At 40.7% G+C, this 20,653-nt stretch overlaps 1 protein-coding gene across 2 annotated transcripts in view; it reads right to left on the bottom strand.

Annotated features, from left to right (window-relative positions):
- Positions 1–19,026, bottom strand: part of mettl8 (methyltransferase 8, methylcytidine) — a 44,040-nt gene extending 25,014 nt beyond the window's left edge. For both annotated transcript variants that reach the window (XM_041865264.2, XM_041865272.2), the window contains exons 1-3: positions 18,272–19,026; positions 288–451; positions 52–143 (exon numbers count right to left, since the gene is read on the bottom strand). In XM_041865264.2, the coding sequence (XP_041721198.1) occupies positions 52–143; positions 288–439 (244 nt within the window). In that variant the 5' untranslated portion in view covers positions 440–451; positions 18,272–19,026. The remainder of the gene's footprint in view (positions 1–51; positions 144–287; positions 452–18,271) is intronic.
- Positions 19,027–20,653: the final 1,627 nt, after the last annotated feature.

The following is a 20,653-nucleotide window of genomic DNA, read 5'->3' as shown; positions in this document are numbered from 1 at the left end:
ATAATCAAAATTAAGAACATAATTTGCTAGGAACGTTTAGAAAAGGGCTACCTTGCTCTTCTAATGGAATGCGTAAGCTAGAATTATCGTCTGCCTTTTGTCTGGCTTTTTCTTTCTCTTCCTCAGACCATTTCACATGGTCCCTAAAACACAATCATTTCAACATGAATGTACTGTATGCTTGACCCAAAATACACTGCTGTGCCCTTTGACACAGTATATTATCAACTTCAGACTTCACATTGAAAGTTGCATTAAATAAAAATAATAGATGTGCAAACACATACCACATGTTATGCTGGAAGATGTCCTCAGAGTTGGTCAGAATCCTTGCTCCCAAAGGAGCAGGGGGTCGTCCCCCTCTGCTGTTTAGTCTGCAGGGAACCCTGCCCCAAACCATAGCCACTGAGGCTAGGGAGAGGTGTCGTAATCCTCTCATTTAGACTGTGGACTGGGAAAACCAGGCAAGAAACCGTCAATCAATTTTTATTATGGGATACCTAGCCCATTCAAATAGACTGTAAATGTTATTAAACATTATACCATCTATTCACAAAGCTGTCTGTAGCCTGAGGGGATTTTGCCGACGCTCCCAAAATGCTCAGTCTAAACACAAATACGCCTCGCACGCGAAACAGTTTTGAAAACACTTGGAATGTAACTTTAGTATAAGCGAGAAATCATTTTTATACATTATTGTATGCAGTTTAGGGTGCATCTTTGCTAGACTGCGCACAGTAATTGTATCTTTTGTATTTGAAAGATTCTTTCTCGCTTACAGTGCGCCTTCGGAAAGTATTCAGACCCCTTTACTTTTTCCACATTTTGTTATGTTACAGCCTTATTCAAAAATGTATTACATTGCTTTTTTTCCTCATCAATCTACACACAATACCCCATAATGACAAAGCAAAAACAGGTTTTTAGAAATGTTTGCTAATTTATATATATTTTTTAACTGAAATATCACATTTACATAAGCATTCAAACCCTTTACTCAGTACTTTGTTGAAGTACCTTTGGCAGTGACTACAGCCTCGAGTCTTCTTGGGTATGACACTACAAGCCTGGCACACCTGTATTTGGGGAGTTTCTCCCATTCTCCTCTGCATATCCTCTCAAACTCTGTCAGGTTGGATGGGGAGCGTTGCTGCACAGCTATTTTTAGGTTTCTCCAGAGATGTTAGATCGGGTTCAAGTCCGGGCTCTGGCTGGGCAACTCAAGGACATTCAGAGACTTTTCCCGAAGCCACTCCTGCGTTGTCTTGACTGTGTGCTTAGGGTCGTTGTCCTGTTGGAAGGTGAACCGTCGCCCCAGTCTGAGGTCCTGAGTGCTCTGGAGCAGGATTTCATCAAGGATCTCGCTTTACTTTGCCCCGATCCTGACTTGTCTCCCAGTCCCTGCTGCTGAAAAACATCCCCACAGCATGATGCTGCCACCACCATGCTTCACCGTAGGGATGGTGTCAGGTTTCCTCCAGACGTGATGCTTGGCATTCAGGCCAAAGAGTTCAATCTTGGTTTCATCAGACCAGAGAATCTTGTTTCTCATGGTCTGAGAGTCTTTAGGTGCCTTTTGGCAAACTCCAAGCGGGCTGTCATGTGCCTTTTACTGAGGAGTGGCTTCCGTCTGGCCACTACCATAAAGGCCTGATTGGTAGAGTGCTGCAGAGATGGTTGTCCTTCTGGAAGGTTCTCCCATCTCCACAGAGGAACGCTAGAGCTCTGTCAGAGTGACCATCGGGTTCTTGGTCACCTCCCTGACCAAGGCCCTTCTCCCCCGATCGCGCAGTTTGGCCGGGCGGCCAGCATTAGGAAAGTCTTGGTGGTTCCAAACTTCTTCCATTTAAGAATGATGGAGGCCACTGTGTTCTTGGGGACCTTCAATGCTGCAGAAATGTTTTGGTACCCTTTCCCCAGATCTGTGCCTCGACACAATCCTGTCTCGGAGCGCTACGGACAATTCCTTCGACCTCATGGCTTGGATTTTGCTGTGACGCACTGTCAACTGTGGGACCTTTTATAGACAGTTGTGTGCCTTTCCAAATCATGTCAAATCAATTGAATTTACCACAGGTGGACTCCAATCAAGTTGTAGAAACATCTCAAGGATGATCAATGGAAACAGGATGTACCTGAACTCAATTTCGAGTCTCATAGCAAAGTGTCTAAATACTTATGTAAATAAGGTATCTGTTTTTTATTTTTAATAAATGTTCAAAGATTTCTAAAAACCTGCTTTTGCTTTGTCATTATGCGGTATTGTGTGTAGATTGCTGAGGATTTTTATTTATTTAATTAAATTTTTGAATAAGTCTGTAACATAACATTTTGAAAAACTGAATACTTTCCGAATGCACTGTATATGAAAGTTCCAAAGGTTACCAAAACTGTATCGCAAGTGAGGCATATTTTCGTTTAGACACAAACCGTCGGGATTAAACAGAGCGTTGGGATTGTAGTTCGAGGGAGCCAGCTGTGATCAGTACTATCAGCTGAGAACCCAAGGGGGGCTGGCTGTACGGCTGTAAACTGGGTATACCCAAATTGTACCAACAAATTCTGATTAATCATAATGACAAGTCTGGGCAATTCCACGATAATGGAATTGAGCTGAGACTCAGATTATTCACTTAAAATGTACGCCAAACAAAAACCATTGATTTCAAAGTTTAACAAACCATACATCTATGCACAAGGACTACTTTTAACAATTTAAACTGACATTTTTATAAAAACACATTTACTGGAAGAACTGTGCAGATGCAAATTTGGTAACAGAATTTCAGTAAAATCTTCCTCTGTTTTTTGTGTTCACGTTTTCCAAAAACGTAAATATCTGCTCCAAATTAAGATTCAACGATGTCTGCAGAAAGAATGGGGTGTCAGCTATGACATGGCAAATTGACTTTTTAATGTACTACAGTAACTGGATTTACACCCGGTAACTGCATTTCATCATGGGTCCCTGATCTGTACTACACAGAAATGCATAATTATGGATATAAAAATGTAATTCTCTTCATGGTGATGTATCCTAAATAGGTACACAAAAAGGTATAAATATGCAATATCCTCCTTTGCATATCTGGGTATTATTCTACACACTGGCTATTTTAATGAGCTTGAGGTGCCCCCAAATAAGACCACATTTGGTTGGTCTGGACCGGACCAAATCTGAACCAATAATATACGTCTATGTTTCACAAGTTTGGACATCAAAATACAGCATAGATCTCAGTAGAGTACAGTAGAGTAGAGTACATTACAGCACAGAACAGTAGAGTAGAGTTCAGTACAGTAAAGTAGAGTATAGTTCAGTACAGTAGAGTATAGTTCAGTACAGTAAAGTATAGCCTAGTACAGTACATTATATTGTACTCGACTAGTATGCTCTACTGTGTACCGTACTGAACTTTACAGTACTGTACTCTACTTTTCTTTACTGTACTCTATTCTATTGTGCTGACTATACTGAACTTCTCTACTGTACACTACTGAACCATATTATACTTTTCTTTACTGTATTATGCTGTTCAATTGCAGAGATTCCGTTACAGATTTTGCTGATATTCCGTTACCAATTTGGTAACAGAATTTCGAGATTTAATAACTTAATTCATAAACAAAATTCATATCAGTAAAAACATTAACTAATTGATAGGTCTACCTTTACTTGTTACTTCTGTGAACTTTCATTATCCTCCCTCCTTGAGGGAGAGAAATGAGTAAATATCTTAAAGTCGCTCTGGATAAGAGCGTCTGCTAAATGACTTAAATGTAAATATGTGGGTTTTTGGAAACGGAATTTCAAGGCACAAGGCAATGTTTCTTACAGAAGGCAGAGATATTTCTTCAATACTAAAAATAAATTGTTGATATTAGTTGGCAAGGGTCTTCAACATTATTGTGTATTGATGTATTTATAATACCTTTTACGACTTTTTCCTGGTAGATATTTTATAAAGACCCCTTTCCCATCTGACCAGAAATCAAAGCCTTAGCTTTTTCCAAATTTTTTGGGGATGGAACGTTTTGGAAAAATTTATATACAGTGCATTCGACAAGTATTCAGACCCCTTGACTTTTTCCACATTTAGTTACATTACAGCCTTATTCTAAAATGGATTAAATACAACATTTTCCTCATAAATCTACACACAATACCCCATAATGACAATGCGAAAACAGGTTTTTATAATTTTTAGCAAATGTATTAAAAATGAAACTATTAACCTATTAACGCGGGGCAAGCGTAGACAAGATGGCGTATTGAATAGAAATCGGTACAAAACACCTCAAGATAAAAACATAATATTCAAAATCAGTAAGTTAGACTAAATATTAGCATTTCATATATTCGCAGTTAATATAATTCAATCTGGATAATAACAGAAATAAGATCATAAGGCTAGAGAAATATATCGACAAATATTACAACAACAAGCAACACCCAAACATGACTGAAGACAAGCGTGGAGAGCCGATCCCCAAAAGGAAACGCGACTCATTGACTGATACAGATGATATATGCTTTTCACCACTGGGTATGGTAAGTGTGGAAAGCGACCTGTTGAAGTCGATAAATGACAAATTGGGCATACGCATACTAGAATTGGTCAGTAAAGACGTAAAAGAGTTGAAAGCGAGTCTTCAAATGAGTGACGAAAAAGCTTTGGTAATGGAGAAAGAAACCAAAGAAATAAAAGTGACAGTCTCTAAAATGGAAACGGACGTTAGGGAACTAAAAAAGGAGAACAATCTTCTGAGAGAAGCCTTACTAGACATCCAAACTAGATCGATGAGGGAAAATCTAGTACTTACGGGTATTCAGGAAAAGGAGGGAGAAATAACAAAGAATATTATGAAGGACTTCCTGCATACAGCGCTACAAATCCCACTCGAGGCTGTCGATAAAATCCAACTCGAACGTGTACATCGTTTTGGAAAAAGAGGACAGAAATATGAGCGCCCAATCGTTGCCAAATTTGCTTTTTTTAAGGATAAAGCTATGGTGAAAAGCCTAGGAAAAAGACTTGCTGGCACGAAAATAGGCATGAATGATCAGTTCCCGAGGGAGATTGTAGAAAGGCGCAAAGTTCTGTATCCAATCTTCAAGGAAAACAGATTAAAAGGGAAATGTGTTGCACTAGTGGTGGATAAATTATATATTGACAACCAAATGTTCAGAGACACAAAGACTACTCCATGGCTATTCTAAAAGTTGTAATAGAGGAGTCAAATATTGGAGCACCTGATACTAGCAATGATAGGGATTGTAATATTAAATAACATTTATAGTACGTATAGTATTTTATAAAAGGATAAAACGATATATATTTTTTTTTTGACTTCGTATCGCGGTTGTCGGGAGAGGTTGTGTTTTCTCTAGCAGGAGGTAAGCTTGGCTTCTTATATGGTGTTGAGTAAAGCTTAAACCATGTATTTAGATTGTAGGTAGGTATTGTAGTTAGGTATTATAGGTAGTTTACTCAGGTAGTTATTGTAGGTTATTGTAGGTTATTGTAGGTAATTATTGTAGGTAAGTATTGTATTCGGCGGACCCCGGCGAAGCACGAGGCCAGCTTACCCACTACTTGGACCAACAAAGCTAGCTAGCTAGCTAGCGGGTAGCTACTGGTAACTTTTAGCAACTGTGGTTAGTTGTTTCCAATGTTATTTCACGCTTAAGAGTACCTGTGATTGAGCCAGCTAGCTGCCTACCATTCAGCTGTTTTTCTAACCTCATTATCCGAGGCATTAACGTTAGGTGGTTGGTAGCTGCTGTACTTAATTACAGCTACTGATTGCAGTCTGCCACCCAGACAGCTGGCGTCGGGTAAGTTTGGCTTTATACATAGCTTGGGCTTTGTCGAGTAAGGCTTAAACTATGTATTTAGATTGTAGTTAGGTATTATAGGTAGGCATCGTGGGCTGTATATTATTAGGTAGTATAGGTAGGCATCGTGGGCTGTTGTGGGTAGTTGTTGTATGTAGTTATTGTAGGTTACTTTTGTATTCGGCGGTGCCGGGTGTAGCACTGAGCTAGCTAGCTAACTCACCTCCTGGATTAGCTGGCGAGTAGCTATTAGCAACGGTAGCAACTAAAAACAATATCCTTTTAGCCAGCTACATTCGTTCGCAGCGACGCCATTTTTCAAACAAAGTCAACACAGCAGCCATTGCTAGCTAGCCAACACTACCAGCTGGCTGTACTGTAGTAGCTAAATACAATATCTTTGTGCTAGCTAGCCAACGTTTAATCATTGCTGCGTTATGAAAGAACTAGACATGGACACAAATTATCTGTTTAGTGTGTTCACACACTATTGGTAGTTTGTTGTAACCAAGTATTGGTGCTAAACTGTGTGTTATTGGATGCTAGCATGCTAGTTAGCTATGGCGTCATAGTTAGCTAGCTGAATAAAGTAAGTTGAGTCTATTCATTGAAACATTGAACCGCTGTAGTTTACAACAATTCTAATTTCTAAAGTGGAAGTTGGGAGAGTTTTATTCGGGTGGTTCAGTGAAACAATTATAGTTTCTGAGGTGGAAGTTGGGAGAGTTATATTTTTTTGGTGAGGGAGGCCCTGCTCTCTCCTTTCCCAGATGTTTAGTTCATTTCATTCCGATCTCCTCTGCATTATTGTAGCCATCTGCTACAGCCTGTCAACTATGCCTCTGCCTATCCCTGTTCTCTCCTCTCCGCACAGGCTACACAAACGCCTCACACCGCGTGGCTGCTGCCTCTCTAACCTGGTGGTCCCTGCATGCACCACACACCTGGAGTTCCAGTGCTCAGGCAGCCTCTGGAACTGCCGTTCTGCCGCCAACAAGGCTGACTTCATCCCAGCCTATGCTACCCTCCAGTCCCTCGACTTCCTGGCGCTGACGGAAACATGGATTACCACTGAAAACACTGCTACTCCTACTGCTCTCTCCTCGTCTGACCATGTGTTCTCGCATACCCCGAGAGCATCTGGTCAGAGGGGTGGTGGCACAGGAATCCTCATCTCTCCCAAGTGGTCATTCTCAATTTTTCCCCTAACCCATCTGTCTATCTCCTCATTTGAATTCCACGCTGTCACAGTCACTAGCCCATTTAAGCTTAATATCCTTGTCATCTATCGCCCTCCAGGTTCCCTTGGAGAGTTCATCAATGAGCTTGACGCCTTGATAAGTTCCTTTCCTGAGGATGGCTCACCCTTCACAGTTTTGGGGGATTTCAACCTCCCTACGTCTACATTTGACTCATTTCTCTCTGCCTCCTTCTTTCCACTCCTCTCCTCTTTTGACCTCACCCTCTCACCGTCCCCCCTACTCACAAGGCAGGCAATACGCTTGACTTCATCTTTACTAGATGTTGCTCTTCTACTAATCTCACTGCAACTCCCCTCCATGTCTCCGACCACTACTTTGTATCCTTTTCTCTCTCGCTCTCCTCCAACACTACTCACTCTGCCCCTACACAGATGGTAACGCGCCGCCGCAACCTTCGCTCTCTCTCTCCCACTACTCTCTCCTCTTCCATCCTATCATCACTTACCCTCTGCTCAATCCTTCTCCCTCCAATCTCCTGATTCTGCCTCCTCAACCCTCCTCTCCTCCCTTTCTGCATCCTTTGACTCCCTGTGTCCCCTATCCTCCAGGCCGGCTCGGTCCTCCCCTCCAGCTCCGTGGCTTGATGACTCATTGCGAGCTCACAGAACAGAGCTCCGGGCAGCTGAGCGGAAATGGAAGAAAACTAAACTCCCTGCCGACCTGGCATCTTTTCACTCCCTCCTCTCTACATTTTCTTCATCTGTTTCTGCTGCTAAGGCCACTTTCTACCACTCTAAATTCCAAGCATCTGCCTCTAACCCTAGGAAGCTCTTTGCCACATTCTCCTCACTGCTGAATCCCCCCCTCTCTGTGGATGACTTCGCAACCACTTTGAAAAGAAGGTTGACGACATCCGATCCTCGTTTGTTAAGTCTAATGACACTGCTGGTCCTGCTCACACTGCCCTACCCTATGCTTTGACTTCTTTCTCCCCTCTCTCTCCAGATAAAATCTTGCGACTAATGACTGCAGGCCGCCCAACAACCTGCCCGCTTGACCCCATCCCCTCCTCTCTTCTCCAGACCATCTCCGGTGACCTTCTCCCCTACCTCACCTCGCTGATCAACTCATCCTTGACCGCTGGCTATGTCCCTTCTGTCTTCAAGAGAGCGAGAGTTGCACCCCTTCTCAAAAAACCAACACTCGATCACACTGATGTCAACAACTACAGACCAGTATCCCTTCTTTCTTTTCTTTCCAAAACTATTGAGCGTGCCGTCTTTAGCCAACTCTCTTGCTATCTCTCTCAGAATGACCTTCTTGATCCAAACCAGTCAGGTTTCAGGACTGGTCATTCAACTGAGACTGCTCTTCTCTGTGTCACGGAGGCTCTCCGCACTGCTAAAGCTAACTCTCTCTCCTCTGCTCTTGTCCTTTAGACCTGTCTGCTGCCTTTGATACTGTGAACCATCAGATCCTCCTCTCCACCCTCTCCGAGCTGGGCATCTCCGGCGCGGCTCACTCCTGGATTGCGTCCCTACCTGACCGGTCGCTCCTACCAAGTGGCGTGGCGAGAAGCTGTCTCCGCACCACGTGCTCTCACCACTGGTGTCCCCAGGGCTCATTTCTAGGCCCTCTCCTTTTCTCCCTATACACCAAGTCACTTGGCTCTGTCATATCCTCACATGGCCTCTCCTATCATTGCTACGCTGACGATACACAACTAATCTTCTCCTTTCCCCCTTCTGATAACCAGGTGGCGAATCGCATCTCTGCATGTCTGGCCGACATATCAGTATGGATGACGGATCACCACCTCAAGCTGAACCCTGGCAAGACGGAGCTGCTCTTCCTCCCGGGGAAGGACTGCCCGTTCCATGATCTCGCCATCACGGTTGACAACTCCGTTGTGTCCTCCTCCCAGAGTGCGAAGAGCCTTGGCGTGACCCTGGACAACACCCTGTCGTTCTCCGCCAACATCAAGGCGGTGACCCGATCCTGCAGGTTCATGCTCTACAACATTCGGAGAGTACGACCCTGCCTTACACAGGAAGCGGCACAGGTCCTAATCCAGGCACTTGTCATCTCCCGTCTGGATTACTGCAACTCGCTGTTGGCTGGGCTCCCTGCCTGTGCCATTAAACCCCTACAACTCATCCAGAATGCCGCAGCCCGTCTGGTGTTCAACCTTCCCAAGTTCTCTCACGTCACCCCCCTCCTCCGCACACTCCACTGGCTTCCAGTTGAAGCTCGCATCCGTTACAAGACCATGGTGCTTGCCTATGGAGCAGTGCCTCCGTACCTTCAGTTTGTAAGTCGCTCTGGATAAGAGCGTCTGCTAAATGACGTAAATGTAAATGTAAATATAACAAGCAGAATAATACATCTTTAAATACAAATAATTAGAACATGGCTTTTTTGGCGGGAGGTTGTTGTTTTGGCGGATGGTTGTTGTGGTTGGTCCTGTGTTCTCTCTGGCGTCCTTTCCCCCTTGCGGCAGATGTGGATGCGGGTGCGTTTGCACGCTCGGCCCATTTCTTCCGCAGTCAACCATGTGGTGTGCATTTTTGTGTTTGAAAAGGTGCGGCGTTAAGTGAGTGAGAGGGGAAATGGTTGCATATCCCAGAGCCGACCGGGGGTCTATGAGCAGGGGTAGTGAGAGAGAGAGCTTTCAATTTTGTGTAGATGAGGGATATACATTTTTAAATATAGTATACATCTAATCTAATTATTCATTGTCCTATCATGATGGAAAGATCCCTAACCCTATAACCTGGACACCCACCTGAGCGACCCATACACAAAAGAGAAGTTCCCATCTATTTTATGGACCTGCTGTGAATATGCAGCCTAAACAGAGAAATAAATGCGGTCAGAGACCTACTTGAGCAGCACCGCCCCCTCAAGATTCTGAGCCTGCCTGGCAGGGTTGGTCCTACAAAGCCAGAGCCCCTGATGGGAGAGCATAATATACAAGGAAATTCTCAAAGCTGCTAATGAGAACCTTGACGACCTTTTACCTAGCCGGTGGGGATTCCGGTGGGGTACGCCCACCCAGGTAGTGGCAGTGCTGGCAACACTGGCTGCAGTAACCCATGGGGAGGGGGTCACACTCGGACAATCAGAGAGGGGGTTTATCATTGTGGCCCAGGTGGCACAAAATAATCAAAGGTCTGACCACATGGAGATGCTTGGGAAAATGGTTACAACAGGGGGATCAGAGTGTTTGTGTCTCAGGTGAAGAGGGTGGATCTGATCTCCATCACCTAGGACTTGACATAGATTAAGTAGATTAATCAAATCTCACATTGTTATCAATTTCTGCTCAATCTGCATGCTTTCTCAATCAGCTTTAACTGTATGTGCACTCGTAGATCAAGTTATTTCTCGAGTTGGGCTCTGGGATATAACAGCCGTTGAGTATCTGATTTTATGGTGGATTGTGGAGGAGGGGGGTTGAGTGTGTTGGAGTATGTGAGTATGTGCGTGTGTGCTTGTCTGGCATCTGTTGTGGGGGGGTGGGGATGTTGGGGGGGAGGGTATGGGATGGACCACGGGAATTATTTGCTAGGATAATAATTGCTTGTCAATGAATTAAATGTAATACAATGGCAATCCAGGTTATATGTTAGAATCCTATGCGTGAACTGCCGACATTATTACGCATATTAATTGATAATGATGGAAAATAGGATATGCATAATTTACAAATATATAGTTATATATATATATATATATATATAGAGGTGAAAGCATTGGAAATGCTTTTGGCGGTTAATCTGCTTCTGTTTTGTGGGTGGCACTGTGTGCTGTTTTCGATGGATGGGTCCTGGCCTCTCGGGGCCTTAGGGATACGGAGGGACGTGGGTGGGATGCTGATCACTGGGATGACGGCTCAACTTGGGATGGGGAGGGGCTTTAGCGGGGGAATTAGTGGAGAACAATTGAAGGGTTACTCCGTAGCAATGCAAATATCACGGTACAGCTATATGGACACTCAATCATTACGCTATTTTCTATTGGTAAATTTACAAACATATATAATGATAAATAGACTTGAAACTTGTATCTCATTATGGTGTATGGTGAAATAAGTATAGCCAGTTAAAATTGCAATGGCTTAGCTGATAATAACAAAAGAAGAACAATATTTACATGGCTCAAAGAGAAGGAATATAATTAGGGGTGTAACGATCCATCTACTACATCGATGTATCGATTTATATTCCTATGATCCAACTACATCGATCTGTGCTCGGCGAGTTGGCCTTTTGGACAACATATATCAATCTAACATCGTTTTAAAATGTAATACATCGATTGTATCGATACTAGGAAATAACCCATCGGATTTAAGCACGTCAGACTTTATATGGATGTTTTTTCTTAGCACTTTTAATGATAAAGGCTTTAAACATTACTCGATTCAGTCTGCCTATCCGTGACGTCATCGCCCCACGCCAGCAGCAGCGCAAAGGCGCAAAGACAACAAAACATAGCATGGCGGACGACAGAGGAGAAGCCGACGAGCGAGAAATTATCAAGCCACCATTGCGGTCCTTACAAGAAACAGGAATCTAGGAAACTTCACCTGCACTGTCCAGTATCCAGGTATTTATTTCAGTCACACTGGTTGAATTTTTGGCTAAAAGGTTACTGAATCGATTTCAAGTCACTGAATCGTTTCGGATCGTATCGTTCTAAATGAACCAATATCGTCCTTGAATCGTATCGACAACCACGAATCGTGATACAAATCGAATCGTTGTTAAAACGAATCGTTACACCCCTAAATATAATATCTATTGTATACAGGAAACTCATTCAACAATTCGAGATGAAGTAGCGTGGAAAAAAGAATGGGGGGAATATACTTCTCCCATGGGCAAAGAAATTCAAAAGGGGTGATGATATTAATTAATAGTAATTTCGATCCGAATGTGCAAATTGTCCAAATAGATACGCAAGGTAGATGGATTATTTTAAATATGTTATTGGACCATAAACAGATATGGCTCATTAACCTTTACGGACCAAATAATGATGATCCACAATTCTTTGACAATATATATAATAAATTATCAAGCCTGCAAGCAACTCAAGACAATATTATTATGGTGGGGGATTATAATACTGTTTTAAATAGCTCAATGGACCGAAAAGGAAATCACACCACAAACAATCACCCACATGCTCTTAAGGAAATTGTGAATGTCATGGATACATTAGAACTAGTAGATATATGGAGGCTTAAATATACTGATCTAGTGAGATATACATGGCGGAGACTGAATCAAGCTAGTCGTCTTGACTTCTTTCTTATCTCATTCTCGTTGGCACCAAAAGTAAAAAAAAGTGTTGATAGGGGACAGAATGCGGTCGGACCATCATATAATAGGCATAAACATTACTCTTACTGAATTTCCACGTGGGCGAGGATATTGGAAATTTAATCAAAGCCTATTGGATGATAATTTATTTATAATTAGAACAAAGGAATTTATAACTTACTTTTTCCAACATAACATAGGTACAGCGAATCCCCTTATTGTATGGGACACCTTTAAATGTGCCTTTAGAGGCCATGCAATTCAGTACTCATCTCGAAAACAAAAGCAATTTAGGTCAAAAGAGTTTATACTAAGAAAGGAAATAGAAAGTCTAACAGAACAGATAGATGGCAATAAAAACTGTAACATAGAGGCTCAGAATAAATTAGAGGAAAAACAAAAAGAAATGGAGAAACTTATTCAAGAAAGATCAAGTGTAATATATTATAAAAATAAAGCAAACTGGATGGAATATGGGGAAAAATGCACCATTTTTTTTTTAATCTTCAACATAGGAATGCTACCAAAAATAACTTAATGAAACTGGTTACAATTGACGGAGTCACCCATAATTCACAAAATGATATTTTGAAGGAAGAAACAAAGTACTTTAAGCATATGTTTTCTTTTCAGTCGCCTCCATCTCCTCTAACTGAAGCTAATTGTAGAGATGTTTTTTCTATTGATAATGTCAAATTAACAGCCACACAGAAAGACTCATGTGAAGGTGAAATTACAGAGGAGGAACTTCTGGATGCAATTAAAGACTTTAAGTCCGGGAAAACTCCAGGGTTGGATGGCATACCAGTCGAGGTATACCAAACCTTTTTTGATATACTAAGAGGACCGTTAAGAGCATGTTTTAACCACTCCTATGTAAATGGTAGATTATCTGACACTCAAGAAGAAGGTCTGATCTCATTATTACTGAAACAGGATACAAGTGGAAAATATAAAGATCCAGTCCATTTACAAAATTGGAGGCCCCTTACACTTCAGTGTTGTGATGCAAAAATCCTAGCAAAATGTATAGCGCATAGAATTAAAAAAGGTATTGTCGGATATTATTCATTCTAATCAGACAGGTTTTTTACATGGAAGATACATTGGAGATAATATAAGGCAAGTATTGGAAACAATAGAACACTATGGAAAATATGGAAAACCAGGCCTGCTATTCATAGCAGACTTCGAAAAAGGCATTTGATAAAGTTCGACTGGGGTTTATATATAAATGCCTGGAGCATTTCAATTTTGGAGAATCTCTTATAAAATGGGTCAAAATCATGTATAGTAACCCTAGGTGTAAAATAGTAAATAATGGCTATTTCTCAGAAAGTTTTAAACTGTCAAGAGGAGTGAAACAAGGTTGTCCACTATCGGCATATCTATTTATTATGGCCATCGAGATGTTAGCTATTAAAATCAGATCCAACAATAATATCAGGGGATTAGAAATACAGGGCTTAAAAACAAAGGTGTCATTGTACGCAGATGATTCATGTTTTCTTTTAGATCCACAACTAGAATCCCTCCACAGCCTCATAGAGGATCTAGATACATTTTCTAACCTCTGGATTAAAACCAAATTATGACAAATGTACTATATTACGTATTGGATCACTAAAAATACAATTTTTACATTACCATGTAGTTTACCAATAAAATGGTCTGATGGTGATGTGGATATACTGGAATACATATCCCAAAGGAAATAAATGATCTCACTTCAATAAATTTTAATAGAAAGTTAGCAAAAATAGATAAGATCTTACTACCATGGAAAGGAAAATACCTGTCAATTTGTGGAAAAATCACCCTGATTAACTCTTTAGTATTATCCCAGTTTACCTATTTGCTTATGGTCTTGCCTACGCCTAGCAAACAGTTTTTTAAATTATATGAGAAAAAAATATTCCATTTTATTTGGAACGGCAAGCCAGACAAAATTAAAAGAGCATATTTATATAATGAATATGAATTCGGAGGACAGAAATTATTAAATATTAAAGCATTAGACCTATCACTAAAATCTTCAGTCATCCAAAAGTTATACTTAAATCCGAACTGGTTCTCAAGCAAATTAGTAAGATTGTCTCACCCACTGTTCAAGAAAGGCCTTTTTCCCTTTATTCAGATTACAACCTCTCACTTTCAGTTATTTGAAAAGGAAATAATCTCCCAAATGTCACTATTTCTAAAACAAGCCATAGAAATTTAATCCTCCAGAAACGACAGAACAAATAATGCAACAAATATTGTGGTTAAATTCAAATATACTAATTGACAAAAAACCTTTATTTTTTGACAGAATGTTTAAAAAAGGTATAATCTTCGTAAATGATATCATCGGTAGGACTGGTGGAGTTATGTCGCACATGCAGCTAACAAAAACATATGGAAATGTCTGCTCTACCCAAAATTACAACCAAATAATTGCAGCCTTACCGCAAAAGTGGAAGAGGAAAGTTGAAGGGGGAGAAAGTAAGGAACTTGTCTGTCGGCCTTGCATTAAAGAACATAATTGGTTAAGGAAAACTGTGATAAATAAAAAAGTATATCAGTTTCACTTAAGGACCAAAGGATTGACAGCCGTCCCATATAGATTGCAAAATAGTTGGGAAGAGATCTTTGACGTACCGATCCCATGGCATAGTGTTTATGAACTGACACGCAAAAACGACACCGGATTCAAAAATTAGAATCTTTCAATTTAAATTATTATATAAAATTCTTGCTACCAATATAATGTTATTTATATGGGGGATACAATCTTCCCAGCTCTGCAGATTTTGCTGTGAAGAGACAGAATCATTAGATCATTTGTTTTGGTTCTGTCCATTTGTAGCTTGTTTTTGGACACAGGTCCAGGAATGGCTAAAGGATTGCAATATTTACCTGGAACTAACCTTGCAGATAGCATTACTGGGTGATCTGAAAAGTCATAGTCAATCAATCAATAATATAATAATACTTTTAGCAAAAATGTTTATTTTTAATTCACAATCTGTAGAAGCAATGAGAATAGAAAGGTTCAGAACTTTTTGTAAAACATCACAGTACGGTTGAAATATATATGGCAAATATAAATCCTATATGGATGGTGTTAAGAGATAGATGGGAGGTATTGAATAGAGTTGAAGGATGGGACTAATAACAAATAACAACAAATAATAACAAAGATAGCTAATAATGTAAGCATACTGTGTCCATAATAAGTATATAGGTTGTATGTTGGGAGCTTTTGGGAAAGAGCACAGTTAGAAAGATATGGCATATAGAAGCAAACCGGATGGACATCATGAAAATGATCGGAGAGGTTGAGAGTAGAAGAAGTTCAGGAGCAATAAATTTAAAAAAATATATATATATATATATATATATATATATATATATAATAGAATTATTGTAAAAGTAACTCTGTCCATAAGGTGTAGATAGTAAGTATAGACCGGAAGTAGAGGCCTGGGCGTTGTTGTTCACTAATTTACTCCAAGTAGGGAAAGGATGGTGGGGTTGAAAAGTAATAAAGGGGAATATATATATTTAAAAAAAAACATTTAAAAAAAAACATGGGGGATTGGAAGTGATGCAGACAATTACATTGATAGAAGATACAATCTATCTGCAATATTAAGCTGATCCATTCCCCCCCAAATAAAAAAAAAATAATAATAAAAAAAATAAAATAAAATAAAAAAACTGAAATGCCTTATTTACATACGTATTCAGAGCCTTTGCTATGAGACTCGACATTGAGCTTAGTTACATCCTGTTTCCATTGATCATCCTTGAGATGTTTCTACAACTTGATTGGAGTCCACCTGTGGTAAATTCAATTGATTGGACATGATTTGGAAAGGCACACACCTGTCTATATAAAGGTCCCACAGTTGACAGTGCATGTCAGAGCAAAAACCAAGCCATGAGGTCGAAGGAATTGTCCGTAGAGCTCAGAGACAGGATTGTGTCGAGACACAGATCTGGGGAAGGGTACCAAACATTTCTGCAGCATTGAAGGTCCCCAAGAACACAGTGGCCTCCATCATACTTAAATGAAAGAAGTATGGAACCACCAAGACTCTTCCTAGAGCTGGCCGCCCGGTCAAACTGAGCAATCGGGGGAGAAGGGCCTTGGTCAGGGAGGTGACCAAGAACCCGATGATCACTCTGACAGAGCTCCAGAGTTCCTCTGTGGAGATGGGAGAACCTTCCAGAAGGACAACCATCTCTGCAGCACTCCACCAATCAGGCCTTTATGGTAGAGTGGCCAGACGGAAGCCACCCCTCAGTAAAAAGGCACATGACAGCCCGCTTGGAGTTTGCCAAAAGGCACCTAAAGAACTCTCAGACCATGAGAAACAAGATTCTTTGGTCTGATGAAACCAAGATTGAACTCTTTGGCCTGAATGCCAAGCATCACGTCTGGAGGAAACCTGACACCATCCCTATGGTGAAGCGTGGTGGTGGCAGCATCATGCTGTGGGAATGTTTTTCAGCGGCAGGGACTGAGAGACTAGTCAGGATCGAGGGAAAGATGAACGGAGCAAAGTAGAGCGAGATCCTTGATGAAAACCTGCTCCAGAGAGCTCAGGACCTGACTGGGGCGAAGGTTCACCTTCCAACAGGACAACGACCGTAAGCACACAGCCAACACAATGCAGGAGTGGCTTGGGACAAGTCTCTGAATGTCCTTGAGTTCCCTAGCCAGAGCCTGGACTTGAACCCGATCGAACATCTCTGGAAAGAACTGAAAATAGCTGTGCAGTGACGCTCCCCATCCAACCTGACAGAGCTTGAGAGGTTCTGCAGAGAAGAATGTGAGAAACTATCCAAATAAAGGTATGCCCAGCTTATATACATTTGCAAAAATGTCTAAACCTGTTTTCGCTTTGTCATTTTGGGGTATTGTGTGTAGATGGAGGAGGGGGGGAACCATTTAATCAATTTTAGAATTAGGCTGTAACTTAACAAAATGTGGAAAACGTCAAGGGGTCTGAATACTTTCCGAATGCACTGTCTTAATAAAAAATATTCAGATTTCATTTGACACCCAATTTGACGTGCTCCTATGAACTTCACATGTTGTTGATCATGGGTCCTTTTACATGGAAATTACTGTCTCTCAAATTGCATCCTCTCTTCATTGAAAAAATAAACTCACTAGTGCATATTCAGAGACAGCAAATTCATGCGAATATCCATTGAGCTATCAAAGATTGTAGAAAATCAGAGGGAACATGAGAAATGCCCACTTCCTCTCTGGATGAACCATGAACTCGGTAATAATAACAAACGGAAGTAGCTGGGAAATGGATGAAACTACACATTTGGGGAAAGTGATCAAAGCAAGTATTAAAACTCAAATCAAAACTATACAATTACATTAAACTGTAAATTAGACACGAAAGGACATTGCCATAGGTTATGTTTAGTTTATCAGTGGCATGTCCCTCTATCACGACTTTGAAGTGTGCCCTCAAGAATTGCACATACCAGCATGCTGCAGTGCATTTAAGAAACCCACGCGACTGCAACACTACTTTGAAATGCTTTTCCAACTAGTTGGATGTTATTGAGGAAAATCTTAAATTCTAACTAATATTGGACTCAGAAATGTAAAATCTAAGATTGTTTGTTAGATATGAACTTCATAAGGAAGGAAGTTCATCGTCTCGTTCAACACAGACTGCTAGCTAGCTAACATGATTGAGCTAGTTATAAAAGAACGGCTAACATCACCGTGTGTAGCTAAGGACACGTCATTTTAGCAGTCATGACTGTTAGTTATACCCATTTAATTATCATTATCTAAAGGACCAGGTTTGTATAGACAAATGTATCAATTAAATGGTTGGAGTATCGAATACCGACGTGGATAACAATTGAACTGTGCTTACCTTGCTTTGTTTTAGGCACACTGTCTGGTGTTCTTGGGTTGTCACTAGTTACCACAGCCACAAAGTAAATATTGGCTATATCGTAAAAATGCAGCTTTATAGTCTTAATTTAAGGTCAATAATAATAATATGCCATTTAGCAGACGCTTTTATCCAAAGCGACTTACCGTCATGCGTGCATACATTTATTTGTGCATACATTTATTTGTGTATGTCAAGGTTAGCACAGCAGTCTGGTTAGGTTTAAAATCAGATTTTAATAAGATAAATTGTAGAAATAGGCGGGGTTTAATTAGGACTTTGCTGTGCTGGTAACGACCTTGTTTTTGTGTGGAGTGGACAAGCCCCTGTGCATTGAGCGCCCCCTAGTGACGCCTCAGCTGAGAGGGAAAACGTTTGCTGCATACCTGGACCTGAGATTTAGAGCCATTTTTTATGCTGCCACTTTGTCAAGAATCAACTTGAAGATTCTAGTTGAAGGCTTTTATTAATTAACTCCAGGACAAAGACTAAACCAAAGTCAGGACCAAGTCCTTATTTACTATTTTTTGCAGTAACTCTCTTGCACTGACTGATTCTATGCACACACATTGGACCACACATACTTACACTGACGCCACACACACACTTTCACACTCACCACATACGCTGCAGCTACTGTCTATCTATCCTCTTGCCTAGTCAATTTACCTCTACCTATATGTACAGTACATAGCTACCTCAAATACCCCATACCCCTGCACATCGACTCGGTACTGGTACTCCCTGTATATAGTCATGTTATTTTTTACTCGTAATTTGTATTTGTTATTCACTGTATTTATTCCTTGTCACTTTATATGTTAAATTTATCTTATCTTTAACTCTGCATTGTTGGAAAAGGACCCGTAAGTAAGCATTTCACTGTTAGTCTACGAAGCATGTGACAAATAAAATGTGATTTGAAAATCCACAATATCTTATGAGAGTGGGAGGATTTATTTGGAAAATGATCAGTGCTGCTACAGTAGGTATAGCCCTTGATGACTCTTAGTTCTATTACATTACACATAATAATAATTGGAGAAGGCATCTTCTGTACGGGGGCGTTTTGTTAAGAGCCCTAACGCTTGGTCTGAACATTAACACGCATCGCTTGCGGGACGGTTTTGGAAGAATAAGGACCTTATCTTTCATATAAGCAATAGTTAGTGTTCCCACAAGCCATATTTCCATGTTATGGCGTGTTTACAGAAGCCAGAGGGACCACCTGTGTTAATTAGTTATGTAGCATGCTCCGAACACCTGTGTGTAATGAAGGCCGCCAGAAACGTGTTATAACTGAAAAATACTGTCAGCTGCAACTGTGATAAAGCCGGTTAAAACGGTGTATTTTGCATTTGTTAAATTATTTTGATGTGATATGAAAATAAAGGGCTTTATGTTTCTAGAACCGTATTGCAATTGAGAATCGATTCACGTTTAGATGGCTGTTTTGGCTGCCAGAGCCAGTCTACCTCTGAAAATAACATAAGGTCCTTGGACCTTACATGAGTAATGGTAGGCTCCTTAAGAGTACATCTTGGCCTACAGTAGGTAATGTGTATATTTTATTTTCAAACTACATTATGTGGCATTGTTATTATGCTGCATTACATGACTACCATCAGGAACTACTGTAGGCTTACTTCTGTTCGATGCAACGAAACCACACCAGACTTTATATCCGTCAAATCCCATGCAGTCGCATTACAGTTCATGCAGCCGCGTTACAAGTTCAAACACTTGAATGCATAATGTACTATTGTCTAGCCTACACCTCGATTAGATTGATGGGCTATTAATCCCCCCATCCAAATGAACATAGAAAACATGCATTAGCCTGTCATTATTTCTATCATCGATAGAGCCTACACTTTCTTTCGCCGTTTTGGACTTCTAACGCGGTAGGGATAATAAGGAAGGGACTTGTTGGTGATTCACAGTTCGATATAGTGAAGGCGTTTTCCATCACAGCTCATCGAGATTATGTGAGTTAACATAGTGTGTTGCCCTAGCAAAATTCTTGCTTGAGAAATTGCTCTTTGCTAAGAAGCTATGTTTGTTTCTTTTTTTTAAACAAGCACAGTAAGGTACTTCATTGTTATCCAGATAAAAAAACATCTGCATTGGACCGTTAAGCATATTAAGTATCCTGCTGCTAGTGTGTCAGAGCCTTTTGTGCATGTCATTTTCAGATGCAGGTGTCTTTGACAGGCATTGTCTTTAACTGTCACAACAAATGTATTACTGAGAAACACAAATAATCCCCAATAAAAGGATGTCTAGATGGCTCAGCTGGTTGGGGCATGGTACTGGCAGCACCATTCTTATGAAGTCAATTTATGCGTGGCTCACAAATAC

Source organism: Coregonus clupeaformis, chromosome 4 (genome assembly GCF_020615455.1).
Source record: "Coregonus clupeaformis isolate EN_2021a chromosome 4, ASM2061545v1, whole genome shotgun sequence".
Lineage (NCBI taxonomy): Eukaryota > Metazoa > Chordata > Actinopteri > Salmoniformes > Salmonidae > Coregonus > Coregonus clupeaformis.
Note: the sequence above shows the minus strand (reverse complement) of the source record. Positions and strands in the feature narration are given on the sequence as shown.